At 59.6% G+C, this 27189-nt stretch overlaps 8 protein-coding genes across 8 annotated transcripts; 3 read left to right on the plus strand and 5 right to left on the minus strand.

The window, feature by feature from the left end:
• Nucleotides 1-1702: 1702 nt before the first annotated feature.
• On the minus strand, nucleotides 1703-4009 carry CHLNCDRAFT_27453 (hypothetical protein; the record flags this gene model as incomplete). Its single annotated transcript, XM_005843884.1, has 11 exons — nucleotides 1703-2131; nucleotides 2234-2305; nucleotides 2431-2541; nucleotides 2650-2712; nucleotides 2809-2944; nucleotides 3027-3070; nucleotides 3201-3233; nucleotides 3355-3448; nucleotides 3618-3686; nucleotides 3788-3834; nucleotides 3929-4009. Coding segments are annotated over 11 exons (1179 nt in total), but the record flags the coding sequence as incomplete, so codon positions are not given.
• Nucleotides 4010-4178: 169 nt separating this feature from the next.
• CHLNCDRAFT_56362 (hypothetical protein) lies at nucleotides 4179-7976 on the plus strand (the record flags this gene model as incomplete). Its single annotated transcript, XM_005843805.1, has 16 exons — nucleotides 4179-4227; nucleotides 4749-4907; nucleotides 5012-5111; nucleotides 5354-5423; nucleotides 5570-5657; nucleotides 5748-5827; nucleotides 5910-6028; nucleotides 6131-6268; nucleotides 6386-6432; nucleotides 6525-6581; nucleotides 6658-6729; nucleotides 6942-7033; nucleotides 7125-7179; nucleotides 7327-7397; nucleotides 7533-7657; nucleotides 7792-7976. 16 exons carry the CDS (start codon nucleotides 4179-4181, stop codon nucleotides 7865-7867), a joined length of 1398 nt encoding a protein of 465 aa, XP_005843867.1. The 3' UTR covers nucleotides 7868-7976.
• Nucleotides 7977-8207: 231 nt separating this feature from the next.
• Nucleotides 8208-8635, plus strand: CHLNCDRAFT_139713 (hypothetical protein; the record flags this gene model as incomplete). Its single annotated transcript, XM_005843806.1, has 2 exons — nucleotides 8208-8285; nucleotides 8519-8635. The coding sequence occupies 2 exons, from the start codon at nucleotides 8208-8210 to the stop codon at nucleotides 8633-8635; spliced, it is 195 nt and encodes a 64-aa protein (XP_005843868.1).
• A 3785-nt stretch (nucleotides 8636-12420) lies between these two features.
• Nucleotides 12421-14142, minus strand: CHLNCDRAFT_27604 (hypothetical protein; the record flags this gene model as incomplete). The annotated part of the gene is made up of 7 exons (XM_005843885.1): nucleotides 12421-12687; nucleotides 12835-12933; nucleotides 13012-13125; nucleotides 13213-13285; nucleotides 13416-13548; nucleotides 13685-13860; nucleotides 13940-14142. The coding sequence occupies 7 exons, from the start codon at nucleotides 14140-14142 to the stop codon at nucleotides 12421-12423; spliced, it is 1065 nt and encodes a 354-aa protein (XP_005843947.1).
• Nucleotides 14143-16658: 2516 nt separating this feature from the next.
• CHLNCDRAFT_27560 (hypothetical protein) lies at nucleotides 16659-17693 on the plus strand (the record flags this gene model as incomplete). The annotated part of the gene is made up of 5 exons (XM_005843807.1): nucleotides 16659-16862; nucleotides 16965-17049; nucleotides 17230-17288; nucleotides 17338-17431; nucleotides 17578-17693. The coding sequence occupies 5 exons, from the start codon at nucleotides 16659-16661 to the stop codon at nucleotides 17691-17693; spliced, it is 558 nt and encodes a 185-aa protein (XP_005843869.1).
• Nucleotides 17653-19588, minus strand: CHLNCDRAFT_59789 (hypothetical protein). Its single transcript, XM_005843886.1, has 9 exons — nucleotides 19433-19588; nucleotides 19166-19350; nucleotides 18963-19079; nucleotides 18719-18801; nucleotides 18534-18597; nucleotides 18350-18401; nucleotides 18177-18238; nucleotides 17975-18079; nucleotides 17653-17877 (listed from the first exon to the last, which is right to left on the minus strand). Exons 1-9 carry the CDS (start codon nucleotides 19533-19535, stop codon nucleotides 17800-17802), a joined length of 849 nt encoding a protein of 282 aa, XP_005843948.1. The 5' UTR covers nucleotides 19536-19588; the 3' UTR covers nucleotides 17653-17799.
• Nucleotides 19589-20780: 1192 nt separating this feature from the next.
• CHLNCDRAFT_59790 (hypothetical protein) lies at nucleotides 20781-22705 on the minus strand. Its single transcript, XM_005843887.1, has 8 exons — nucleotides 22595-22705; nucleotides 22283-22314; nucleotides 21911-22082; nucleotides 21613-21745; nucleotides 21350-21484; nucleotides 21126-21244; nucleotides 20943-21032; nucleotides 20781-20853 (listed from the first exon to the last, which is right to left on the minus strand). The coding sequence occupies exons 1-8, from the start codon at nucleotides 22649-22651 to the stop codon at nucleotides 20836-20838; spliced, it is 756 nt and encodes a 251-aa protein (XP_005843949.1). The 5' UTR covers nucleotides 22652-22705; the 3' UTR covers nucleotides 20781-20835.
• A 514-nt stretch (nucleotides 22706-23219) lies between these two features.
• CHLNCDRAFT_37217 (hypothetical protein) lies at nucleotides 23220-27025 on the minus strand. The gene is made up of 15 exons (XM_005843888.1): nucleotides 27003-27025; nucleotides 26751-26816; nucleotides 26396-26657; nucleotides 26102-26229; nucleotides 25910-26028; nucleotides 25682-25792; nucleotides 25402-25545; nucleotides 25119-25231; nucleotides 24855-25038; nucleotides 24529-24726; nucleotides 24270-24409; nucleotides 24027-24150; nucleotides 23850-23951; nucleotides 23609-23745; nucleotides 23220-23501 (listed from the first exon to the last, which is right to left on the minus strand). The coding sequence occupies exons 2-15, from the start codon at nucleotides 26794-26796 to the stop codon at nucleotides 23414-23416; spliced, it is 1896 nt and encodes a 631-aa protein (XP_005843950.1). The 5' UTR covers nucleotides 26797-26816; nucleotides 27003-27025; the 3' UTR covers nucleotides 23220-23413.
• Between the last annotated feature and the right edge of the window lie 164 nt (nucleotides 27026-27189).

The raw sequence follows: 27189 nt of genomic DNA on the forward strand, positions 1-27189 counted from the left end.
TTGGCTGCCTCGCGCCGCAGCTGCCAGGACTTGATGCCCGCAAGGGCGTCCGTGCCCGCTGCCGCCGTGTGTGCAGCAACTGCAATGCAGCGAAGCAGTGGCACCAGGCTGGGCAGGAAGCTGGGCAGGATTGTTGTTGGCATGCACAAGTGAGCCAGCATCGGCACGCGGTTCAGCAAAACACGCACCACGCCGTGGCCTCTTTGTAGGCCGCTGGGACTCATCTCGTTCCCGTTGGCGCTCTTTGCGCTCATCATCATTGGCAATGCTGTCAACAGTGAGGCTGTTGTTGTTGACAAGGTCATCCACTACGCAAACGCCTGGAACGTGCCGTGGCGGCGCCGCTGCGAGCGGGGTAGCATCTTCTGCCACCCAAGCTCCAACGGACCTCACGGGCAGCCGGACACTTCGCTGTGCCTGGCGAGGCAGGGATAGCACCGCGTTTGCGTGTTTTTATTCATTGGCGGCGGCGGCAGCCATGGGCCGGCGCGCTCCTTTTTCACAACTCTCGCCCCCAAAGCAGCAGCGAGGAGGTGCTTTCATCACCTTTGTGTCTTGCGACCAGTTCCGCACATGCATCCTTTTCACTTCCGTGTACAGCCAGCTAGGTCCCTCAACCTGGATGACCTTTGGAAGATGCGCGAAGAAGAAGAAGAATATGACCAAACGCGGGTGACTCAGGGGGAGAAACGGTGGCAGCGACTTTCCAGAGGAAGCCCGCCGCCACTCCCTCCCCACAGCAGGCTGTCAGGCTGGATCTGGAGGGTTCTGAGCTGTCGGCGGCGCCTGTGCATACAGTGATCGTCGTGATGTGCGAATCTGCACGTTGTAAGCAAGGGCACTGCGCACAAGGCGATGCACCGCCGTCGCTGCCTGGCGGGGCGCAACGCCGCACCGCTCAAGAGGAGCGCGCGCTGTGGAAGTGAGCAGGCCCGAGTGGGACACGGCAACAGGGAAAGCAGCTGACCTGCCACTCCTGTTGAAGCAGCTAATGGATGCAAGAGCTGTGTTGCTCTAGCTTGTCAGCAACTGCCGGCGAAAGGCGGGTGTCGGCGGCATGCGTGACTTCCAACTTGTAGAGGTGACGATGAAAGGTACGTTGCCCTGTTTTCTGAGCCACGTGGACGCTCGACACTACCCCGCTCCTATTTATTTATTACTGTATGACTAGTATTCAGTGGATGTGGCATGTGGATGCACAAGTTCAAGAGAGATTCATTCACCGAAAATCCAGGTGATTCACCATCCTGTGTCTGTGGGCCTCTTGCCAACATTTTTGCATTTCGAAGCATTGCCTGAGTTACCTACCTCACGTGCACCCCTTCGCCGTTGTGCATTGACGATGGCGGCAACGCAACGCTGCCCGGGATTGCCTTTCATTGCCACCACCTTGGGTGCGCTGACTGCTGCTGCCGTTGGCGCCACGTCTTCGTCGCTGCAGCCCATACTGCTGCGCACCGTGGCTCCTGCTGCTGCTGGCACCTCTGGATCTGCAGCGCAGCCCTCGCCAGGCTCGGAATGCTGCCCCTCAAGGCTCCTGTCACTGCTGCCCGCTGCATCATGGCTGTGGCCATCGCTGCTGGCTTCCTCCTCGCCTTCCGAGTTGCTGCTGCTGTCGTCATCGCCGCCACTCCCCTCCTTCTTGCTAGTGATAAACCTGCGCTCCGCTCAATCAAATTGTATTGAGTGGGGACCGGCTTGGTTACGCGTACATCAGGTCCAGGCCCAGAACGAGGTAGGTGCATCCCACCCACCCGTGCACCACACCTGTCCAGCAGGTCTTGGTGCTCCCGCTTGAACCCCGATGCTCGCAGCTGCTGGTCAACGCTGCCCAAGACGGCAGCCACCGCACCCTGCAAAACGGGTGGGAGATCCAGCCAGCAAACTCATCCTTCTGTTGCGAGGCATGTGCAGCTGGGAAATGCAATACCTCAAAGGTGGGCCGGATGACTTCCAGTTCCTCATCCTGCTCTGGCACATAGCCCAGCTTCTTACTGCAGCCAGGAGGCTTGAAGGCAGTGTGCGCAGTTGCCGGGGACGTATGCAGGCGGCAATCGTTGCGCAACGGAATCACAAGTGCAACCAACCTGAAGAAGCGAACAATGCATTCCACATCCCGCTCGAACAGCTCCTGCGACGAAAGCGGCAGCCAAGGCAACGATGACTGCCACCAGTAAAGGGATAAATCAATCACGTGCTTTGCACCTGCTCAAGATGGTCATTTGATCATCACCTGTGCATTTGGATGGCTGACCGATACCATTTGTGGGAAGTCGATCAGAGTGAGCTCTTCTTTGTCGTTTACCTGACAGTTGCGGGGCAAGCACAGTGAAGACAACTGCCACACGTAGGGCCATCATGAATGGAGGGGCTGCTGGGCAACCGCTATGGATAATCAACGCCATGCCAATACCCTGACAAGCGCCTCACCAGCAGGTTGAACTCATTGTAGTCACAATGCACGAGACCAAGGCCTGCCAGCTTGCTCAGCATGTCCATGAGATGCGCGTACACTTTGCGCGGGTTGCTGAGTTGGCGCACCTGCACAGCGTGGCAGCAGTGCTCCTCTTGTCGAGGCTGCCCCTCCTTGCTCAACAATCTTTCACGAGTTTTTTCAAAGGAAGTGAAGGGGACGGCAGGTTCCCACACCTGAACGAGCGGGTAGGCGTCCAGAAGCGACATCAGCACCGCGTGCCGGTTGTTGTCAATTGCCTGCAGCACTTGCGTACAACATGCTTGCATGGGCGTGACAGCATTCATGCGTAACAGACATTAAGCGCAAGTTGGCGGGATTGACCTGCAATGCACCTTTGGCACGGGAAGACCATGCTCTCCCAGCGCTTTCATGAATGCAAACTCTTTGAGTGCCGCCAAGCGGGAAAGATAGAGCCAGCTGAAGTGGTTGCCCTTCCCCAGGTAGTCACGCTTGTTCTTCACCGCCCTGCTAGGGCAAACAAACATCAGCAGCTGCCTCACCAAACTCCAATTGATCATGCAGCATGGGATCAGAGCTGACGCATCTGCACCTGAAACTTGTGCGTCCCAGGCGATGCAGCTTCAGTGCCATCACCTGCACCAGCGGCAGATGCAGCGTCATGAGGCACGCCTCCAACCCCCTCTGCATGATGATGGGCGGAGCCAGCCTGATGCATAGACTCTCAGCCAGGGCTGGCACTCGCCTGTCCCTCCTCATCCATCACTTCAAAGATGTCAGACTCCTTGCCCACACCAATCTGTGGCACAAGAGGGACAGCGGCATGCCGAATGCAGGCATGGGCGTGTGAAGATCGACACCCGTTTCTCAGCTATGCGAACAGTAGCAAGCAGCTGCAGGATGCAAACGGCCATGCTCACCTGGCGACCCACCCCTGCAATGGCACCGCGGTTCACCAGAGCCTTGATGGCAAGGTAGTCGTAGCCCAGATACGTCAGCCGATAGCCGTCGTACCTACAAGATGAAAGATCACTGGGGGATGGAGACAACGCAGGATCCAGATCCCCCAATTCACATCAAAAGTCAGCCAGCCGGTGAGTACCCTGCCAGTTTCAAGTCCAGGCGATGTCAAGTAGGCTGCCCACATGAATCAGGCAGGATCAAGTGCAGCTGCTGTTCGCACTTGCTATTGTCGTGATGTACTAGCTTGTTGCGCAGCAGGTGCTTCAGGCACTTGAAAGTGCCGCCATGCCTGCGTTTGGGCAGGGTGGAGGCAAGCAGGCACCGCATGGAAAGCTGCAGGTGCGAGCACAGTAGCCAGGGGCCTCGACAGCCCATGTGCATTGAGCCCACTTGAGGCCAGCGATGCTATCGATGAGGGAGCAAGGCACAATCTCGTGCTGCACATGGAAACAAGACGGGGCTTCAGTGCTTGCTCTGGTCCTGCCCCCCCCCAACAGGTTGCCCCAAGATCACGGAGGCTGGAACGCTCACATTCTTTTGCCCCATCTCCACTGCCGTGAGAACCCTGAAGTCCTCCTTGGTCAAATAGCGCAGCACATTTACGTCAAGTTTCTGCGATTGCCAGGCGCGGGGGGGGGGGAGGGGAGGGGGCAAATGGGAGGCGGGCTGCTGCCTGCACAATGCAGCTTGCGGCCAGCGCAGAACCCATTGCAGTGCGCTCTGGACAGGCCTATCAGCCTGCAGTCACGAGCCAGGTTCGTCAGGGGCAGCACCTCGAACCATGACTGCGCACCATTGCAGCTGCCCTTCTTTTCAGTGGAGCTCAACACGTTGCCAACAACTGCTAGCCCGCCAGGCCCCCCCACGGCCGTCGCCCGATAAACGTTGGCAACTGCGTAGGCGTTCGCGCAGCAGAACGTGCTGCTAGGCATGTATGTTCGGCGGTTCACTTGCGTATTGACGAAAGGAAATCAAGATCGCCGCATGCATGCATAAAGCGTATGATGCCACGAGTTTCCTGCTCACCCACGCCCTCTTTCTGAGGGTTGGATCGTGCTTGGCTGTCCGCATCTCTGGCAACCAGCCCCGCCTCGAATGACTGACCAGCGGGCGGCAAAGCACCCACGGCTGGACCAACCGGCTGCTCCGCCGAATGCTTGCTTCCAAGCGCAAGCCACGAATGTGATCATCCAATTTCAGTCCCCGGAAGGCGATGCCACAGGCGAGATGCTGCACTAGGCCCCCTGCCGCCGCTCCGCCGCCGCCGCCATTCCTGCTCGTAAGCACGCAGCCCGAGGGCGGGGCACTTTGATTTGCCGATCTGTCCGCCTTACACGTATCGTGTTTGCAGGACCTCAGCTGGATGTGCCGCACGATGTCACCCCCTCGCAGCTGGAGACGCTGCTGAATGGGCTGCGACAGACCGAGGAGCGCCTGCCCTACTCCTTCTTCATCCAGGAGCAGGAGCTGGCAGCAGAACTGGGCGCACACTTGCTGAAGCACAAGGCGGGTCCTGCCAGTTGTGAACCCCCCTGTTTTGGTGCTGGCTGGCCGGGGTCTATCAATTGTTTGTGCCGCTGTTTCAGCTTAAGCATCCATGTGCACACTCTGCAGGTTTCTGTGGAGTCTGTGCTGCGCGTGGTGTATCACCCTCAGGCAGTGTTCAAGGTCCGAGCAGTGACACGGTGCACAGCCAGCATTGCAGGGCATGCAGGTGCAGCCAGCTGCCGCTGCTGTGCCTCTTCTCTTTTTCTCGCTTGCGCTGCACCGGCACGCCGCAGCTGGTCTCGTCCGTCACAGCTGGTCTGCTCGTACAGCACTACTACCCGCAATAGTGCTGTTCCCAGCATGTGCCAAGGAGGAGCACGCGGTTCATTGGTGTGCATGCCGGATCGCATGCATTACCTGTTGAGATTGTGCTGCCGATGCAGAGGCGGTGCTATCTGTTAACTTCAGTCCTGATGGCCAGCGCCTTGCAAGCGGCAGCGGTGACACAACTGTGCGGTTCTGGGATTTGAATACGCAGGTGGTGCCCTTGCTGGTGTTTGATGCTGCTGTGGGCAATCTGTTGCATGCTGCGAGTGCTCACACAGGGTGGCAGTGGTGTGGAGCTGTTATCACATTGTGCAGCTGGCTGATCTGATCAAATCTCTTGTGCCTTTTTGTATGCAGACGCCACAGTATTCATGCAAGGGGCATGCCAGCTGGGTACTTGTTGTGGCCTGGAGCCCTGACGCCGCCCTTGTTGCTTCTGGAAAGTGTTTTTGCTCGTCAAGCCCTCTGCTCACAGCTGGTTCACAGCGCTCCACATTGTGAACCAGAAGTCGTCAATTTGTTCTCATTGCTGCAGGCGACCATGATGGTGGTGTCTGGCTGTGGGACCCAGCTACGGGAAAAGCTTTGGGGCAATGCAAGGCATGCTTCCTGGATGTCACTCTCTTGCATGCCTGGTCGATGCTGCTCAGCAGCCTGCGGTGGTCAACCGAATTTTGCGCCTCAAACTAATTTGCAGGGCCACCGCAAATTCATTACCAGCATTGCATGGGAGCCGGCACATATCGAGCTCCCATGCCGCCGCTTCTGCAGTGGCAGTAAGGATGCCACGATCAAGGTGTGGGAGGCCAGCACACGGTGAGTAGGTTGGTTGGCGACCGGGCCTTCTCGTCTTTCCACGACTTTGCTAGGCATCCATCCATCGTGGTCGTCATGTAACTTTGGCTCATTGCGTTGCAGGCGCTGTCTCATCACAATGAGCAATCATACGCAGGCTGTCACTCAAGTGAAATGGGGCGGCGATGGTCTGATTTACAGTGCTGCCCGAGACTGCAGCATCAATGTGTGGGCGGCCGCAGACGGAAGGCTGGTTAGAAGGTGGGCCTAAGAGCAGGCTGACCTGCGTCATCGAGGTATCTCAACATCACCGGTGCATTTACATCACTGCCTGAGAAGACGGCACTGGTGCAAGCCTTTCCTTCCCTTGGCTTGCAGTTTGAAGGGCCATGGCCACTGGGTGAACACCATGAGCCTCAGCACAGGTGGGCGCTGACGCTGGTTAATACCATCAAACCATGTGTCATCCCTTGCCCGCGCTCAGATGCCTGCCCACGATGGTGTGGCTGTCCTGCAGACTATGCCCTTCGCACTGGAGCTTTTGATCACATGGGCCTTGCCCCTGGAGACATAGGTGGAAATGCTTGTGCTTGTACACTTGTCTTGACCAGGGCTGTGGCACCAGCCAATGCTTTGTTGATGGCTTGCAGATGCAAGAAAGGCAGCCGCGCAGCAGCGTTATGATGCAGCATGCAGTGCAAGGCCAGAGCGGTTGGTAACAGGTGTGCACTACAGAAATTGCGACCTGCTGCTGCCGCCGCGGCTGCCACATTTGTGTGTGATGGGTGGGTGGGTGCTATTTACTTTTCGCTTGCTTGCTCGTTTAAATTTAGGCTGAGAGAACAATGCTGAGCACCACAGGAAACATCAGTCCGTTGCTGTCTACACCCTGCTCAGCTGCTTGCCAACCCTGCTGGCCATGTCATGCATGCAGGCAGCGATGACTTTACCCTCTTCCTGTGGGAACCCTCCACTCAGAAGCAGCCCAAGGCACGCATGACAGGCCACATGCAGCTCATCAATCAGGCAAGTGCCACCCGCAGACGGTATTGCCGCAGCGGGTTAAGCAGCCCATGCCTTGGCCTTACCGTCTGCCCGGAAAAGTTACGAAATGCAGGTCACTTTCTCCCCTGATGGTCGCTGGATCGCCAGCGCGTCATTTGACAAGTCCGGTGTGCCTGAACACAGCAATGAGTGGCCTGGCTTGCGCTTTGTGGACAGCACATCGCTGGTTGCTGCCATAGCGTCCCTCTTCCCATGCGCTGTCCTGCGTTTGCCAAAAAAGTTTGCCCTTTTACCATGTGCCTGCCATTGTGCAGTGAAGCTTTGGGATGGCGTCAGCGGCACATTCATCGCCACCTTCCGGGGACACGTGGGGCCTGTGTACCAGGCAAGCCGTGCCCGCCAGTCTGTGTTATTGGCCACCAAGACAACCTGGCTGTGGCGGTGGAGATCAGCTAGGGTCGATGCCTCTCGTCGCCGGCTTCCTACGTGGGCTTGCCCTCTCCTGGTGCACACACCGCAGGTTGCTTGGTCCGCCGACAGCCGCCTGCTTGTAAGCGGCAGCAAAGACAGCACGCTTAAGCTGTGGGATGTGCGCAGCAAGAAGCTTTTCATGGACCTTCCAGGTCATGCTGATGAGGTGTTCAGGTCAGGTGGCAGTTGATAGTGGGCGTGCAAGCTTTGCGCACTTCTGGTGTGTGTTTGGGAGACGGGCAATCTTGCGCAGCGAGCGGCAGGCCCGCCTGCTGTGCCAACTGGGGCATGTTCGCTGTTGGCTGCAGCGTCGATTGGAGCCCAAATGGTCACAGTGTTGTGAGTGGAGGCAAGGATAAGCTGCTAAAGCTGTGGAGGCAGTGACATCATTGGGCATCAGTGAACTGGCGGTTAACCATTAGCAGTGCGACAGTGGCAGAGACTGTTTCGGTACATGCTCATCGCATTTACCCTTGTAATGCACCTGATGCTTCTAATGTATTCACTTGCAGCTGATAGACTATACAACGGGGTGGTGGGGGAGGGAGGCAAGGGAAGCGGGGCACAGTAGCGCAGGCGGGGTGCAGCGGCAGCGCACGTAGCAGGCGGCTCCTCTTCCCCGGCGTGCATTCGTCCATGCATTCGCCGGCTCTACAGCAGCAGAGCCGGGCAGACGTCGAGGCTCTGGAGTGCTGCTCTGGCACACACTCTCACTCATCCCTTCATGCTCGCTCCGTGGCTTGAAGCAGTGGTGCCTTTGGCGCTGATCACCACCTTCATTGTGATGCAAGGAGGCCTCCAGGTGAGGGCCTCGTTGTTAGCGTGGGGCACTGGACCTTCCGGAGGCGTGCCATGCAAATCGCACATTCTGGCTGCCTCTTGCCTCGGGCGGGACAGTGGGGCGTAGAGCTATGCAAACCAGAAGAGGCAGCGGAAGCCGCCGCCGCACTGCTAGTGGCACCACTGCCGCCGTCGCCCGCGACCCGCCGCCGCCTCTGAACGCTGGCCACTGTCCGTCCTTTGCCTGTAATGCAGGGCGCCGTTCAGCAAGCATTCTACGGCAAACCCAAGGCAACGGACGTGGATGAGTGGGACCGCTTGGTGAAGGCCCGTGACGAGCGACTGGTGGAGGAGTGGAAGCGCCATGGTTGAGCGGCAGTGAACCTGAATTGGTTCATGTGTGAGTCAGACTGGAATTTGGCCAGCTGCTGGCTTGGGGCACAGGCCCGAGACGCTGCTTGCAGTGTGCATCTGTCTCCCCCTCCACGCATGCATCTGACTCCCCCTCCCTCTCATCTCTCCCTCAATGATGTCCCTGTTGACTTTGCATCTGCCGTGTTGTAATGGCAAAATTGAAAGCTTGAAAGCGAGGACGGGGTGGGGCAGGTGCAGGTACAAACGCCCAGTGGAACTCCAAACTCGGAAAAGGCAGCGGGTTCATGGGTAGGCAGCTTGCCACAGCTGGCTGTGCATCAAACGAAGGTGAGGGGCGGCAACAGACGGGGGGGGGGGGGGGATAAATAGTCTTTCAAAAGGCGGCAGATCTGAACACATGGAGCCCCTGGGTCAGGCTCAAATAGCTGAAGGGGTGTAGAACCACGAACAAGCAAGCAGATAGGTGAAAAAGTGGACGGGAGGCTGTCGTTTGACAGCATCGGGAGCGTCGAGCGAATGGAAGGTTCAGGGGTGGGCAGGTCAGAAGGAAAGAGCGGGCTGAGGGCAGGAGCGAGGCACAAGCCAAGAGCTAACCAGGAGAACGAAGAAGACGGAGATGGAGTGCAGAGGGTGCGAGTGCAGAGGGTGCTGCCACAGCGGCTCGGACTGGGAAACAATTCGAAGCAACATAGCAACAGCCGGCTGGATCTTTCTCAGCCCATGAAGCTGGCAAACAGCTGGCTGCCTAGCAGTGCAGGATTCGGCTTGCCCGGAAAGCTGCCTGCAAGGGAAATGGCAATCAGGAGTATGGAAGTCGCTGGCGGCAGCGCCAGCAATAGACCAGGAACCAAGAGCAGCTCAGCATGCACAGCTGTCTGTAGCTGGTCCATACCCTTTCCCCAGTTGTGGGGACACAACAAGTGGCCACACAATCACATTGCAGCACGCCTGACCTGCAGCACCCTTTTCCATGGAATTCACAGTCGCAATGCCGTCTCCCTCGGTGGGCTGAGCTGGTGCCTGCTTGCCGTTCATCTGCGACCCACTGCCAGCGGGAGCACCTGCGGGTGCGTTGGTGCCGCTGTTGCCGGTGCTGCCACCCTGGGCAGGGCCTGGGCCGCCAGAAGGAGCAGGGCCACCCGGGCCCATGCCGTTTGGCCGCATCAGGGATGCGAGCGCTGCACCGTTAGCCTGCTGGTAGGCCTGAAACATGGCGGCATCCGGCTGAGGCTGCATGCCAAAGGCAGCTGCAGCATAGGGGTCGCCGCCAGGCATGCCCCCCAGCTGGTAGGCCCCCGCCATGGCGGCTGCGGCTGCTGGGTCAAAAGGGCCAGGCATTCCAAAAGGGGCACCTGCGTGGGCCAACAGATGCGGTAAGCCACAGCCGCGAAGCAGAGGCAAGCCTGCCTGGAAGGAGGAGCACAGCCTTGCGGCTGCTGTAAACAAATTCAATGCTACTACTGCCATGCGAAGCGCAAAACGAACGGCTTGGCTGTGTGCCAGCACCACGCACCATGCATGCCGCCAAAGTGCGGGCCGCCCATGCCGCCCTGCTGCTGCGCTTGGTTGGCCACCCGGGAAGAGGACCGCCCCCAGCTGATGCGCATGGCCGAGGCTCCCAGCACCTGACCATTCATGGCGCCCATGGCACGCTCTGCTGCAGTGCGCAGCACAAACTGCACAAAGCCGCAGCCCTTGCCCTGCAAGCATGGGGCCGCGCCAAAACACAGTCCAGTGGGTGACGCAGCCCCACCCGGGGGCTCGGCACACCCTATCGATGGGTCCCCCAACTTGCCGCTGGTATCTTGACATAGATGATGTCGCCAAAGCGGGAGAACGATGCACGCAGCTGGTCCTCGTTCACCCCACCGCTCAAACCACCGATGAAGAGCGTGGTGTTGGTGGGGTCAAAGTCTGTATGCGCAGCGGGGAGCCCTCCTGTTTGGTGAGGCGGCGGAGCTGCAGCTCATCGGCACCCCAAGTGCAGCAGGCACACTGACGAGCGCCCGCTGCCACAGCGAATCCAGATGGTCAGGCTCTCCTTGTACCTGAGGGGTGCGGTGCCTGCACAGCGCTGGCAGTGGTGGTGTTGGCGTTCTTCTTTGCAGTGGCAAGGCTGACACGGATAGGGCGGTTGGACAGAAAATGGCCGTTCATCTCGGTGAGAGCCTTGTCGCGCTCATTCTCCAGGCTGCGCCAGGGCATGACCAGCGGCAGAGTGGAACGAACCAGAGAGGCCCCCGGCTGGCAACAACAAACCACGTGCCGACAGCAGCTGGAGGACATCTATCCCACCCAGCAACAGAACCGGAAGGGCTGCGGCACCACAGGCCCCAGCATACACCTGAACCGCACAAAACCGTAGCCCTTGCTCCTCCCGGTGGCCGCATCGGTGATAACCTTCGCGCTGCGGACGCTAGGGTAGAACTGCCGGAAGTATTCCTGTAAGGCGACGGCGAAGAGCGAGTGAAACTTGGAACAGCAAGATGCTATGTGCCTGCAATGAGGGCACGGACGCTCTGCCACAACCCGCGGCAAGCAGCCGCACCTGCAGAATGATGTCGGTGACATCAGGCGCCAGATCGCCCACAAACAGCGATGCGCAGTCTGCAGACAGCAAGTGGACAGTGAGGCACGTCCAAAAGCGTGAGCAGGCCAGTGCCACAGCCAGCAGGCATCCACGCCGCACCTTCCCCGGCGGGCTGCGCCTTGCCCACACCATAGGCAGCCCAGTTGAGTCGGAACACTTGGTCTGTGCCAGGGATGGGCTGCCCATTGTAGCTCTTCAGAAGCATGTCGGCCGACTCGTGCGTGCGGAACTCAAGGAAGGCGTAGCCTGCGCCAGGGGGTGGGGGTGGGGGTGGGGGGGCATAGCCTGCGCCGTCGGCAGCCGTTCGCTGCGACTCACGCTGGCCACCACAGCTCCCACCGTGGGACCGGCGCACCTTCGCTGGCGCCGGTGGCGCGGTTGCGGATGAGCTTGACGCTGACGAGCTGGTTGGTGGAGACAAAAACTGCAGGTCAAGAGGGCGAGACAAGGGTGTCCCAACCCCAGCAATACGCCTCCCAAGGGTCGCCCGCATCAAGCACGCGAACACTCACTATTATAGAGGAAGGACTCATCAGCCCAAGGCGGCAAGTCCCCAACCTGCAGGCCACAGATAAGCTGGTCAGCAGCAAAAGGCGCGGCGGCACACACAGGCGGCAGGGGGCGCGGCGGCGCCAGCTGCCTGCCAACAGACTTGTTGCCGGCCCCCCGCAACACACACAGGTTCGACTCAGGCAACTCAACAAAGCAGCAGCTGCACAGGTAGGGCGGGCAGGGGGGCGACCGAAGGTGGCACTTGCCCAGAGGCTTTTGCTAGCTATTTCAGCTGAAGGGATCAACGCGTTTGGATCGGAGGTCATCCCTCTGGCTTCCCGCAGGGCCCTTGAAGCCAACGTGCCACGCCCTAGCCGGTGAGTAGTCTCCGCTTGTTGACACGGTTCACCTCCTGGCTGCTCGCTGGACTAAAGGGGAGCCGAAGGGAGAAGGGGAAGGAGAGGCGTTTCTCTGGCGACCCAGCACAGCACCCGCAGGTTGAAGCCTCAGCACCTCTCTTTGACTCTGGGGGCCGTGTCCGAGGAGAGCGGCCAACATGCGATCGGGAGGCCCGCAGTACATGAGCATGTCCTGCAGGAAGAGTGCTATTTCAATCCTCCCTTTTGAAACTCTCTATTTAAATAATAGTGAACTACTCTTTCATGAAACAAAGGCACATATTCACATCAAAAACATTCAATCACTTTTCAGCCGCACCTGCCACAATCCAGCTGCACAGCAAGGCAGGATATGTCGACATGAAACAGAGCTTGTCACGAGTGTGAAGGCTGACAATGGCGTCTGGGCAACAGGTGGGCGCATCACTAGGGCATGCAATGCGTGCCCACTCACCCCCATACCCCATCTTGATCATGGCCAGCTCCAGTGCCATGTGCACCATGGAGGTGAGGCGGATCTTGGACCCCGGGATTTCAGTCCAGTTCACCTGCACCTCTGCCATGGGAACCTGCACGGTGCGCACGAGGAGCAGTGTCACGCCAAGCGGACCAGTTACCTCTTCTTCCCGCTCGCCCTCTCCGACCACGTTCAAACCTCCTGCCCGCCCCAACCCACCTCTCCACCACATCAAGACGCCAGGCACCACACCCCGCACCTTGAGCCGCTGTGCCAGGTAGACCAGCTCCACGTCAAAACACCAGCGCTGCAGCCGCTGGTTGCTGTACAGCTGCTGCGCCGCGGACCTTGTGAACAGCTGACACAAACAGCGATGTGGCAGGATTGTGTTAAAAAGAGGCATTGTTCGTGAAGCATCCAGTGAGTCCTTGCCCACCTTGAAGCCGCACTGCGTGTCCCGGATCTGGTTGCCCACGACCATCATGACCAGGACATGAAATCCGTGCATCAAAAAATTGCGCAGCGCGCTGCGTTTTGCTGTCGCAGAATCCTGCATACAGAGCGTGAAGGTGACAGTGAGTCGTCGCTGCAAGCAGAGCACAGGCAGCACGTCACAGCCATAGCCACTTGTGCCCACCTGAATGTGTGCTCTGCTGCCGAGAACTAAGCCAAGGCCAGTGCAGCGGTATTTTGTGCCTGTTTTTCCGGCGCTGCCCGTGGGGTCGACGGGGTCCGCCTTGTGGCCTGCACCGCATAAGCAGCACCAGCTCCTTTGTGTGCCAGCAAACTAAACACATTGTCCCTCTGCATGCTGCCCAGCTTGCAGCATCACGCAGAAACAGCGCGCTCGCCCGCTCACTGCTGATCTCCGCCAGCTTGGCCTCCAGGCATTCCAGGTCGGACACCTTGGTTGCACCATCCGCGTCCATCATTAGCAATCGCTGCCCGCGCGAGCACAACATGCCCGACTTGACTGCAGGAATGGAGGTCGAGCAGCGACATGGCAAGCGAGGTCATCCTGCAGCCTCCCTTTGCCTGCAGCCCTCGGCTCCCAATAGCGCTGTAATGAGGCCAATCGATGCTGCGTGCGCGCAGGTAGCCATGCCAACCTGCGTAGCCCTTTCCGCGGTTCTGGGGCAGGCGCAGCACCCGCACAGCATCGAAGCCATGCTTGCGCGCAAAGTCGGCGGCCACTTGCACGGTGCCATCCCTGCTGCCGTCGTCCACGATGATGACTTCATATGTGAAGTAGGGGCCCTGCCTGTCACGCCGCCGCTGCAGGTAGCTGCAGCGGAGTGGGCGCATGCGCTGGCGGTGAGGGGCGCACTACCCAACGTGCACTGGATTGGCAGGAAGCACCCTACCTGAGCGTTTCTTGAAGCGTGGCAGGCAGCCTGTCCTCCTCGTTGTAGGCGGGGATGACCACCGTCAGGTCCTTGGTTGGCTCGCTGAAGATGCTCGGGCAGGGAACTGGCTTCCCATCCGGCGCTCGATGCTCCAACTCAAAGGGCTTGAGTTGGCTGTCGGCATCAAGCCGCGCAAATGCGGCCCAAGTGAACTTCGCCATCAAACCACCTGCCTGCGGACAGCAGGAAACAACGGCAGTGGGTGCGGTGGGGCGCGCGCCGGCGACGCCCGTGCGCCCACTGCAGCACAAAAAAAAGCCCAGCCCTTTCGCGGGTGCCCTTCTTGGTGTCACCCTCTCCCTTCCAGGCACAGGAGGCAACGTACCAAGGTCAAAATGGCGCTGCACAACATCATCATGAGCCCCTGCTTTTCTGCGCGCCGAGTACACCCGCGCGATGTGCTGTGGATGGCTATGAGATGGAACTGTGGATGCAATGCGAGCGTGCTGGCAGTACACGTTAAAGTTCTCTCATGGCCGGGATTTTAATTAGGCTCTAGGTCCCTCACTGACACCCCTCTTTGCATCCGACACAGCCCGCCCGCCTTAACTCTTGTGCCATGTCCAAAGTGCCAGTGATTGATAAACATGCGGCGGAGCAGATGAATCTGAACGTATTGAAAAGGATAGATAGCACGATCGAAGAGGTCGGGCATCGCAGCATTCCAGGCTTTTCGCTATTGCGCTCCAACCCCGACCCTGCTTGCCCTCTGGCCGCTGGCCGTCTGGTTGGGCCACGCTGAATTCCGTTTGTCTTTCTCCTGCTGCGCAGCTGTTGGCGACTGCCGGACATGTTGCTCTGTACGACTTTGACATCCCCACCAAGCGCTGGGTGCGTAAGCTACTCTGCTCTCCCCGGCCGGGTGCCCGCCACATTTGGCCACTGGCGTGGGGCGCGCCTCAGCATGCAGGCTTGGATGCTGACCCAGTGTGGGCTCTACAAGTCCCTGCTCCGCAAGACTCTTGAGCCCGCACTTCTCATCAACGTGTTGGCATTGCTGCGGTGGCCCTGCAGAGCCGCAAAGATGTGGAAGGCTCCCTGTTCCTTGTGAAACGCCGCTCTCAACCACGCTTCCAATTCATCATCCTCAACAAGAAGAGCGCAGGTGGGGTGGCAGGCGGGCACGCAGCATGTGCAGCACACAATGCCTTGTTGCGACTCACCCCGTCCCTGCTGCTGCTCAGTGGCCACCGACAACTTTGTGGAGGATGTACATGGAGGGTTCCAGTGCGAGGTGCAGAAGCCCTATGTGCTGTACCGAAACCGGGCCAACGAGGTACGCTGGCAACTGGGGCATTGCCAGAGGGCAGGCATAGGAGGCAGAGCAGAGGTGGGCTGATCACAACACATGCCGTTACAGCAATGTGGTGGGACTGCCAGCGCCTCACGCTGCTGCTTGGATTCCTTCCAACAGGTAGTGGGCATTTGGTTCTATGATGACGCCGACTGCGACCGCATCTCGGTGCTGCTGCAGCGCATCGCCAGCACCTTCGCTGCGCCGGCCGAGGCAGCGGCAGGCGCCACAGTAAGGGCGTGCTGCATCGGTTGCATTGCATGCACAAAAGGTTATTATGGCAGAGACGAATGTTTGTTGAGAGGCAGGTGCTGCCTCTACTGACACTGGGCATTTGCAGCAGAACTGCAACTTGCGCTGGGCTGCCTGCAGGCTGCATTTGGGGCGGCAGAGCATGGTGTGGCAGCGGCAGCAGTCGACGGCAATTCGGGCGACAGCAGTGCCGACATGGGCAGCAGCAGCGGGGAGGACGGCTTCTGGGACCGCCGAGTGGTTGCGCCGAGTGGTGCTGCGATTGGTGGCGGCTCACAGGACCATTATGCTGCCAGGACCCATGACCAACCAGCTGCCATGGTGGCCGCTGCCGCCGTCCAGCCCGGACACGTGATGCCAGCCCAGCCACCCCATCCTGCAGGCGTGCAGAAGCCAGCCTCAGACGCTGCGCCAGGTGGCAACAGCAACGATTTGGCGCGCCTGTTTGCGGGCATCAAGATGGGGCCAGCCCCTGCCGCCGCCGCGCCGCCGCCGCAGTCGCTGGCTGGGGCACCGGGACCTTTACCAGCAGCAGCAGCTGCACCTATGATGCTGCTCACTCCTCAGCTCTTGCAGCAGGAGGCAGCGGGGGCTGCGCCCGAAGTGGGTGCGAGTGCCGGTGCGGGCAGTGCCTTGCTGCAGAGCCTGCTGAGGGGATCCCAGCAGCAGCAGCAGCCACCACCAGCTGCGCCTGAGCCGGCTCCTCAACCAGTGGACATCACAGGCAAGCGCTGATTTCATTGCAACCGTATGCGGGCCACAGCTTGGCGGCGCACCAAGTGTGCTCTGCGCAGACTGTGTAATGTTGGTTGTGACACTGCAACACGTGTGCCACACTGCCTGCAGCGGCAGCCGACCGCGCGTTGCAGAGCAAGATTGCCGCCGTGCTCATGTCGCTGGCCGCCAATGACAACTTTTGCGGCATCCTTGCGAGCGAGCTGAAGAAAGCGGGGCTGGTGTAGAAATCAAATCGGCTTCCAGCTAACTCTACCCAGTGCCATGTAATGTATGGGTCATCGTCCAGTACACCCAGGCGATGGGAGTACATTCCATGTCGCTCCTCCTCAGGGTCGGATTTCAAAGTCATGCACTTGTGCAAGTCTCCTAATCTTCTAATCTCCTCGTCTCCTCATGGTGGATGCACGAAGTCGTCTGTTCAAGGTTTATTCACGACGACAGGATTGTAACACAAACAAAGCAACTTCTGTGAGACCCCCGCCCCCCCCGACTCCTGCCCCGCAGGAGCTCAAGGAAGCGAGCAGGAACCGGGAGGCCACAGGAATAGAGCTCATTCCCGACGAGCGGAACGTCTACCTGTGGACAGCGCTGATCAAGGTGGGGGGAGGTTCAGCGCATCCCCCCGCTGGGTGCAAGTGCGCTGAGCGAGAACGCCTTGTGTACTGCTGGCACTGCCGAGCCTCCTTCTCCGCCAAACAGGGCCCCAAGGACACCCCTTTCGAGGGGGGCACGTTTGAGCTGGCCATTACAGTCCCGGAGCAGTACCCCCTGGTGGCGCCAGCAGGTGTGCTGGTGCGACTCTGGAATGCATTGCTGCCACGCCCCATGTCACAGCAGTATGCCCAACTGTCCGGCCGAAGGAAGGAACCAGCCCGAGGGGTGCGGTTAGGGTGACAGCAGGCCAACCTTGTCTTGCCTCAACAATGAAGCACTGGTTGCCCCGGCTGCCCCACGTCCCATGTAGTGAAATACCGCACCAGAATCTTCCATCCAAATGTTCATTGGAAGGCAAGTCTACTCCGCGTGCATTTGTGCAGGTTAGGGCTTTAATCAGTATCCGCTGCTGCTGCAGACGGGGGAGATTTGCCTGGACATCCTTAAGAATGCATGGAGCCCTGCATGGACGCTGAGTTCTGTGTGCCAAGCAATAGTGGCGCTCATGTCAGGTAGGGCAGCATGCTAATCAAATGTGCCAGTGCTGAGCGGGATCACAATGTCGTCGTCTGAGAGGTTTTTATTTGCCTCCGCTCATGATGATGCTCCCCATTCTGGTGAACCCGTGCTGTGCGTATGGATAAAATCCCTCCCGCAGACCCAGCACCAGACAGCCCGCTCAACTGCGATGCCGGCAACCTGCTTCGCAGTGGCGACTACCGAGGGTACAACTCCATGGCACGAATGCTTACATGTGAGCATGCTTCACGATGAGGGTGCTTGACCAGCAGCGTGTGCCATTCTTGCAACCAGTGAATGGCTGCAGAACTGGACAGTTGCCATGGTCAAACTTTAAGCAATGTGCTGGAGTGGGAATGTGTCAAGCAAGATGTCTGATTCCATCAATTGCAGCGACAATGTCTTCGAAAACCATGTCCATAGATGCAGTGCCGTCAATCTGCAACAGCAGAGGCCATTTGTTGCACTCGCATCCACCCCAGCATGCACCAGCACCTGCAAGCGGGCATTAATGAGACACAAAAGCAGGCACGCACCTCCACCACCTCATTCTTGTAGTACCCCACAACGGCATCCACGTTGGCATGGTAGGTCCGCAGACGATTGCGAGCCTTCTCCTCCGTATCATCGCTGCGTTGCACCTGCATGCACCCCACCCAGCTTATGCACCCCACCCAGCTTGGGCGAGATGGTAGCTGGGACCCGCAGTAGGTCTGCTTCAGGATCAGGCCAGCTCACCAGCCGCGAGACAATCTCGGGTGGCGGTGGCTTGAAGGTCAGATGATAAATCTCGCCCGTCGCTGCAACAAGGATGGAACGGTACCGGGCGGATGCAGGCACACATCAATAGCTGCACAGCTAAAAGTAAGCGGTTCTCCACCAAAAGAAACACTTCTCTCCTGCCGCCTCACCTGGGTCACTGCGACGGCCAACCACACGATCAATCAACAGCTCATCCGGCACCTGAACATGGCATGAAAAAGGCACTTGGCACCCGAGGCCATGGTGGGGTAAACGGAGAGGGTGGAGACCAAACACAGGTAGGAAACGCACCCACGTTCAGGTGGTTTACCAAAACAATGGCCCAAAGCTCACATTGATGAGGAGAAAGATGTCTGGCCGGATGCCTTCCTTCTCAATCGCCTCGGCCTGCTCTCCGCTGCAGCAGGAGGGGGCACAGGTCGGTCATGCTGCGAACAAATGCTCGCACTCCCAGGATGCTTGTGCATTCAGTGTTGCAGCACAACGCGACATGCGTCCAGGACAACACCAGGGCCAACCTGCGGGGGTATCCATCCAGCAGCCATCCGTTCTGCTGCACTTCATCCTCACCAAGCTTGTTCTTCACCATCTCTACCACTACCTGCCAAAGGAGGTCAGCAAAGGACGGCAGCATGCGCATGGGAAGGGGGCAGTCCAGGAGCGACCTGCAAGCCCACAACAGTCACCAGCCGCCAGCGTCCAGGAAAAATGCAACTTTTCAGGCTTTCAGGTGGCATGAAAGCACAGAGATGCCCATCTTGCCTCGTTGGGCACCAGGTCTCCATTGTCCATGAAATTCTTGGCTTTGCGCCCGGCGGGGGTGCCCGCTGCCACCTCGGCTCGCAACAAGTCGCCCACTGAGATGTGCATCAGCCCATACTGCGAGGAGAAAGAACACCGCAAGTCGGGGTCCCCAGCAGAAGGCCATAATATACCGATGCAACTCAATGAGCTTGGGCGGCCACCTTGTCCACAATCTTTGCACACTGCGTGCCCTTGCCAGCAGCAGGCGCCCCCGCAATCATCACTCGCAGCGGCTGGCCGGGTTGTCCAGTCACGGCGACCGCCGCCAGTGCGCGACGGTCGCTGCGTGCCGGCCGCGTCCAGGCGCCAGTGCTGCAGGGCACCCGAATCAGCCGCTCTTGTGCGCCTGTACACGGTCAAAGAGTATGTAGGATAAGGGGCAGGATAGGCTTCCTGAGTCACTTCGGGCCGTGCAGGCTGACCCTCACCTTTGCACGGTCCCACGCCGGCGCCTACCCTGCGAATCTTTCCGGCTGCATTAACGGGTTGACAGGGCACCGTCTTGGTGGGGTGGCAAGCATTCTGACGCATGGTGCGCTTGAGCTTGCGCTCCCCGCCTTTAAAGCTACAACCGCAGAATCAACACGCGAAGAGGAGCGCAAGCTATCATCGTGCCGCGCCTCATCCCGGCTGGCACCTGCGTGGCAAGCCGCCGCCGTCGGCGCCCCCGCCGTAGCTATTATTATTAATTTTTTTTTTAGGGTTTAGGGTTTTTTAATGTAGAAAAAAAATGTATGCGCGTGGTCAGCCTTCATGCTGCAGTCGCCACCATCTCCTTCTCGCCCTACAGCAGTACATCTCACAGCAGCAGCTGCTTGTTGTGCACTCAGTGTGAGCAGCACCGCACCAAGCTGCCCGACACGGCCACGCGGGTTAACGGCAACAGGGGCCCAGGAATGAGAGCGACGGGGTGGCCAACGGCAGCAGGTGCCTCAAGCGGCGGCAGCTGCCCCTGCTGCCGTGTGGCAGGCCGCAGTGCCACCAGTGCCATCCTCCCACCGGTGCAGCACATTGGCCTCCACCAGCGCCATGCACAGTCGTCGGCCCTGCCCAGCTCGCCCACCCAGGCCTGGCACTCCGTGGGCTGGGCTCGGTGCGGGGGTTAAGAATTGCCCAGCGTGTTGGGCATGGTGGGGCTGCCAATCATAGTGGGGCTGCCAATCATCCAGGCTATCTCGATAGGGAAGGAAGGGCAGGAAGCGGATCACCACCAGGAAGAGGATCACCACCAGACCGGGGTGGCTCGCCACCAGCCCGGGGCGGCCAGGCGGCTGGCCGCTGCCGCCTCTGTGGTGCTTAAGACCAGGGAACATCTCTGCAGCAGAACGGGGGCGGGCCTGGAGGCGGGCCCTAAGAAGTTTGCGAGGCATCAAGCCCCCATTCGCAAGTCACGCATGGCCGAAACCTGCGCCCGAGCCTCTCTCCAGCCGCTAACATCTCAAACGAGTGCAGAGGGAGTGAAAAATGCAAGGCGCAGGCGGATAAGGGCTCCGCCTGCTGGCAGTGCGGTGCGGTATGCGCGCCTTCCCGCCCGCGCAGCTGGCGCAGCGCCCACCCTCCTCCCCTCCCTTTCCTTCCCTTTTTCTCTTTTCTTTTTCCCTCCTCTTCTCTCTCTCCTCCCCTTCTCCCTCCTCCCTTTTCCCCTCCCTCCCCTCTCCTTTCCCCTCCCTTCCCCTCTCTCTCCCTTCTCCCTCTCCTTCTCTCCTCTCTTTCTCTTCTCTCCCTCCACTCCCTCTCTCTCCCTCCCCTCCTCCTCCCCCCTCTTCTCACGAAAAATGATAGGGAAATTGGCAATTACAAGAGTTGGGGTTACAGGGGGAGTCCACTCCACTTACGGCGTGGGCACGAACTGCGGCAGGCGACGGGAGCAACGGGTGAGCGATGAGATGTGTGGGAAACCTGCACAGCAGCCACAGAGCATGCTCCCTCCTTGCCCACCTTGGTGGCCACAGCGAAGCCATTGGCTGTAGACGGGTCGGCCAGGTGGTCGGCCAGGTTCTCCAGGGGCGACTTGCCGGTGATCAGGGCCTGCACCAGGCAACCCAGGGGCACGTGTGCAACCGGCCTCTGCTTCCCAAACCGGCCTCTGCTTCCCAAACCGCCTCTGCTTCCCATACCCACCTGCACGAAGAAGCCGAACATGGAGAACATGGCGAGGCGGCCGTTCTTCAGCTCCTTGACCTTCAGCTCGGCCAGGGTGTCGGGGTCGTCAGCCAGGCCCAGGGGGTCAAAGGCGCCGCCTGCAGGCCTGCCAGAGCAAAGCTGAAAGCCAGCCGTGCAAATGCACGACTCCTCACGCGCCGTGCAAATGCACGACTCCTCACGCGCTTCGACCGGTCACCCACCGGGGTACAGGGAGTCGCCGCTGGTCTCCACGGGGCCCTCGCCGGCATAACGGTACGCCTCGGCGGCGCCCATGATCACCAGCTGGGTCAGCAGCACAGCCACGATGGACTGGGCATGGATCAGGGAGGGGTTGCCTGCATCGTCAGGGCGAGCGGCGCCCGGGCTGGTGTCAGCGAGGGGCTCCCAGGGGCGGCCGTACAACAGGCGGTCATCACCAAAGGCCCCCTAGCAAAATGGGGTGGCGCTCGCAGCTGTCACTCACCCAGGTAGTTCAGGCCATCGTCGCTGAAGATGCTGGCGCCGGCCTTGAACCACACAGCGGCCTCGCCAAAGTCGGCGGCGCCGTTGTTCTGCAGCAGCTCGGGGGTCAGGCAGCCCAGGGCGCCGAGCATAGCCTGCAGGTAGCAAAGGGGAAAAGGGGTTGCGCAGATGAGCCACACAGGTTGCGATTGAGGTGGGGGCAATGGGCAGCGTGGCGCATCAGCACTTAATCTCACGACGCGGCAGCCCTCGAGCAGAGGACACCCGCCGTTGCTGCTGGCGCATGGCGGGGCACCTACCCAGCGCGCGTGGATGACCTCGATCTCGCGGTAGCGGGCAAAGGTCTCAGGGTCAGCAGACAGGCCAGCGCTGTCCCAGCCGTAGTCGCCGGGGAACTCGCCCTTCAGGTAGGAAGGCACGGCGCCGTCGGAGAAGGGGCCCAGCCACTTGGCGCGGTCGGGGCCATAAAACCTGCAGCGCGTGGGGGGGGGCAGCAGCGGGTTGAGGCCAAGAAAAAACTGGCAATGGACATTGAAAGAGCTGGGATTTCAGGCGAGTGGAAGGGGCTGCAGCCTATCCGGCGGCAGCAGAGCGACGCTGGTGGCCGAGCAGAGATATGCTCGCTGACCGCTGCTGCAACCCGCGGGGTTGCAATGGAGCTGTCCACTCACTCGACGGAGGCACGGGTCACCTGGCGGGAGCCCTGCAGGCAGAACAGGGTGGGGCGGCAGACGGTCGGGGGCGGCGTGGGGCGGCAGCAGCCAGGCACGGCCCAGGAGCGGCAGGACGAGGCCGGAAACATTCAGAGGCGGGATGGGGGAGGGCGGGCGGGGAGCAACGCGCGGCTGACTCAGGATAGAGCGAGATATCCTCAGCCATTGGGGGCCCAGGCACCGCGTTCTGCTGGTGCTCTGCTGCAGGGGCAGGCCAGGGCTGAGCAGACGGTGTGGCGTAGGTCGGCCAGGGGGCTGCACCGAACTTACGCGGACAGCGGGCCGAGAGAGGCCAAAGGTGGCGCGGGTAGCGGCGGTGGCCTGCATGTTGACTCTGTGTGGAGGGGGGTGACCGGTCTCAGAGACGATGCAGGGAGAACTGGTGGCGATGCTGGGTGGGAGGGCGAACTTCTGGGCGGTGGAGGGTAGAAAGATGAGGCTAAGATTCTCTCCCGCCCGGGATGAGAGCACCTCACGCGTGCAAGAGTTGGGAACTCTGTTCTAGAATGCCGAAGACAAACATGATTTGCTGGTAGGGGAACGTGCGGGGGCGGCACAGTCCATCAGCCGTGATCATGTTGCCGAGCGAGTGCAGGAACCGCAGGGACGCTCCCCGACTGTTCAAGCCCCACCAGTGCTTTCAGCACTAGTCAATCAACGGAAATGCTACACCCGCGCCTGGCACGGCTGCCCCTCGCTGTGGCTGGCGGGCGGCGGCAGGGGCGTCAGCCATCCGTCACTTAAGCTGACAACCGCCTCCTTCGGATTCAGCAACGTTATGCATTGCTATAAGCAACAGGTGCATTCAGGCCATGCTCAAACCAGATGGGGGGAGCCTGCGTGCCAGGGACCACTGCGCTGCAAAGGTGCCGCTGCACTTACCATGGATCCGGCTGCCGTTTCGGTGTTTGCACCATTCAGCTCTGTTCTGTGCAAGCAGAAGAATCGTGTAACAAGTAACAATTAAGTAACAGCTACGATGCAGGTGGGGCTGGGAAAACCTCGCGCGGGCAGCTGAGTGCAGCATCTGATGATCGTCGCTGGTCCATGCTGCAGTTCCACAGTTGGGAGCGCCCACCAAAGAAATCCCTACGGCCCTGTCACCGGCTCCCAGGTCTTCTCCACCGTGCGCCCGTGCCGGTCCTGGTGGGGCAGCTGGTCAAAGAAGAAATCATACCTGTGACCAATGGGGGGGTGGGGGGGTGAGCAGGACAGGAGCGGAGGTTGGAGAGAGATAACTACACCCATAATACATCGGAGAGCGGCGCCTGGGAGGCCGCGCACCAGATGTGGCCAGGATGCGCGTTCACGCAGCACCAGATGGAGCCATAGCGGTCCAGCCGCCGCTTGAACCGCTCCCCAGCTGCCTCGTCTGTCCAGCCGCCAAATAGCCGCTCAATACCCCCCACAAAGTGCAACACCTGCAGCCGGAGCTCAGACAGGTGGTGGTGGAGGAAAGCATGTCCATGAGCAGGGCTGAGCCCCTGGCGCCAACAATGTTGACAACGCGAGAAAGGGCTCCAACCTTGGCTTCTGCCACCTTGCCCTCTGTTAGAGCAGCCTTGAGCGCCTCCTCATGGAGCTGCGGCTTGAGCTTGTCGGCGCCATCAGCACATGTTGACGCATCCTGCGGGTAGCAGGAGCAATGCGGCGTCAATGCTGCGTAGGCAGGCTGCACAGTGCAGGCATGGCCCACTTGCACCTGGCAGATGTCCAGGGTCAGCACTGACGCATTGAGCGCTGCAGCGTGCTGGTTTTGCAGGAAGCTGTACTCGCGAAACTCGATGTTGGGGCCAAACTCGTTCTCTGGCATTGTGTTGGACATTCTGCAAATGAGGGTGCGGCTGACACCTTGATTCGCGCATAAACTCGCGTGTTTTGCATGCACTCGTTACTGAATTGCCCATCCATGCCCCCAGATCAGTTTGGAAGGTTGGAAGCTCACGCTTCAAGGTCGAGCACATGGTCTGCTGGGCAAATGTAGGGCAGGTCCAGTCCAGAACCCGGGATCGTGCCATCATGTGGCGCCCACCACCGGTCCATGCCACACATCAGTTTGGGCAGGATCACAGCCCGGCCCGTGATCTGCATCCAACAATGGTGCAGCCATGGGCGGCAACCAGCAGTCGTCACCACTGACTGACAGACGATGATGACCAGATGTTCACTCAAGCAACAGTCACAGCAGATCAAAGACGCATAACATACATGATGCGTGCCTGTGCCAGTGCAAAGGCAGCACGCATTTGCTTGATCTGGTGGTTGACCAGATTGAAGTGTGGCATCGTTGCCTGCAGCGAAAAATCCCGCTGGACTTTTTGGGCAGCTTCCAGCAGCATCGGCGGTACAGTGCCATCATAAGCAATAAAGCCCTTTGGGTGGGAGAAGTACTCGCCGGGGTCCTGCACAAGCAGAGCAGAGCAGCCCAGTGATTGAAGCATACCGCACAGCGTCGCATTGCGCGTACATGAGGAAATGAGTGAGAAGGAAGCAAAACCAGGCAGAAAAGCGGGGCTGCGAATCGCCTTACATTCCACCAAAGACGCTCGCGCATGCGATGTCGCTTGCCCGGTGTGCCGCTATACTGGAATGTGGCATGCACCACATAGGGTTGCAATCCGAGCTTGTCGGGCATGCGCTGTGTGAAGCCAGTGTGGCCGCTACAGAAGATGGAGACGGGAAGGATGCCACACTTGAGCTTGCCATTGTAGCACCTGCTCAGCAAGGTCAAAAGTGTGAATCACCTCCTGTAGATCCGATTAGTGCAACAACACGGCATTGGAATGATGCTCACTCAAACAAGCGATCCGTGCGGTCAGGTAGAGGCTTGGAGCCACGGCGGAACAGGTCATTGAATGCATTCTGGTCCCACACATTGGCATCATTCTCAAGAATGTCCACCCATTCCTGTAGCAGACTGCTGGAGGTGTGTGAGTACCAGTAACAATCCACGGCGTGACTATGCACTACCCCCTACCAGCACCACGGACACTGGACACTGACTGCATGAGTCACTGCCACCATTTGATCACCCCAACATCAAACTGGCCCGACTCATCCAGCGAGTAGAGTCGCACCGCTGCCAGGTCGTGTGCACGCGGTCTGAACAGCATGATGCCAATGTTAGCCGCAGATGCAGCTTCTGGCCACTTCTCAAGCCCCTCGTCTTGCACAGTGTTCCGCAGATGGTCGCTAGATGTGAGGATGTCGGCATCCCGATACTGCAGCCCACAAAGCTGTGTAGCAAGATGGGCCGGCTGCATTCCACCCAATCGCAGCAGCAGGCAAGCAGACAGACAATACACGGGCAGGATCCACATCCCTCTGCGGTAAGTGTGCACTTGCACGTGCACGCACCGCATTAATGTAGGGCAGCGGGTTGCGCAGCCACACTGTGTCCACATCTGATATCAGCACATCGTAGCCCATCTTGGTGAAGGAGTAGATGAGATTGATCTTCTCACGGCCCTGCAACTCTCAGGAACTAGCTTGGAATGTATGGCGCCTCATTGGGCATGCACGCTCGGGATGACCAGCAGTATCTCCATCTCCTCGAGGTTGCAAACGCGAATGCAGCAGACCCACCATTTTGTGGAAGGTTGGTGTGCCCCAGCCGAAATCGCCCAGCGTGAGGCCTGAGCTCATGCTGAATGCGGGGATATTCTTCGACACCAAAAATTCAAGCAGTTTGTCGTCCATGGCACCTGCAAACACACAAACACAGTTGTGGTTTTTGGCCACATGCAAAGCTGCAGCAAGCTGACAGCCCTGGCTTACCCACTATGAAAGCATCACATCCGGCTGCCTGCAAGTGTTCCACCCAATTCATCACGAAGTCGTGGTAATGCCAGTTAGCCCACGTCACCATTATCGTGTTGTCTTTTGCCACCTTGCCGACCAGGTCCCTGGCAGAGGCAGCAGGAATCACAAAGACACCTCGCCCAAAGCACCCTGTTACCGCCAACTCAGGATGGTGTGGATGCAATCCATGCCAGTAGTGCGCGTGCATGCGACAAAAGCAATGTCAGAAAGGTCAGAATGGAGCATCGCCCGCTGCACTGATGCTCTCACCTGGTCAATGCATGTGGCCTGGAATCAGCCGCTACAGCGTCAGCGGTGCCCTGCTGCTCGGCCGGCTTGTCGCTCGAAGGCTGCACCTCCTCCTGCTCCTGCTGTTGCTCATGCCCGCTATCGGATGCACCAGCCACCAAATCAGTGTCCAGCTGCTGCTCTGCAGGTTTTGCATTGGTGCTTGTCTGCGTGTCATCAACGCTGCCAGATTTGGTCGCCTCTTGGTCTTGGTCAATCATCTCCCGCAAAGCCGCTGCGCCACCTGTGGAACAGCACCACCGACATGCAAGGACACCGTGTTGAGTGCACGGCTGCACGCTACGCAGCATGCTCGGCAACTGGGGGACATGCGCACCTGGAACCTCCTTGCCCTGCTGCAGCAGGTCCTCCTCCGACACCATGGGGCGCACACGGCCATATACTGCAGCAGCGCGCCGCAGGGGGAGGGGGCTAAGGGGCCGGCATATGGCAAGGCAGACATGATGCGCTTCTCCCACACCGGGGTGCACAAAGAGCGGGTGGTCGGCCCCACGGGGAGAGGGAGGCTGCAGAAGAGAGGGAGGCCGCGCCGGTGGCCATGGGATGGGCAGCAGCGCAGGAAGCGCACCTCCCCAATACACCTGCCGCAACGGCATCACGAAGAGGTACGCCAGCCCGCCGGTGATGGCAAGAAGGAAGGCCAGGATGAAAAGGAGTCGGAGCGGGGAGAGGGCCGCCCTGGGAAGGCCGCCATCTGCCTGAAGGCGTGCCATGCCTTCGTGGAGTGTGTGTCAATGTGTGGAGATGGGCTGGAC

Source organism: Chlorella variabilis (genome assembly GCF_000147415.1).
Source record: "Chlorella variabilis unplaced genomic scaffold CHLNCscaffold_26, whole genome shotgun sequence".
Lineage (NCBI taxonomy): Eukaryota > Viridiplantae > Chlorophyta > Trebouxiophyceae > Chlorellales > Chlorellaceae > Chlorella > Chlorella variabilis.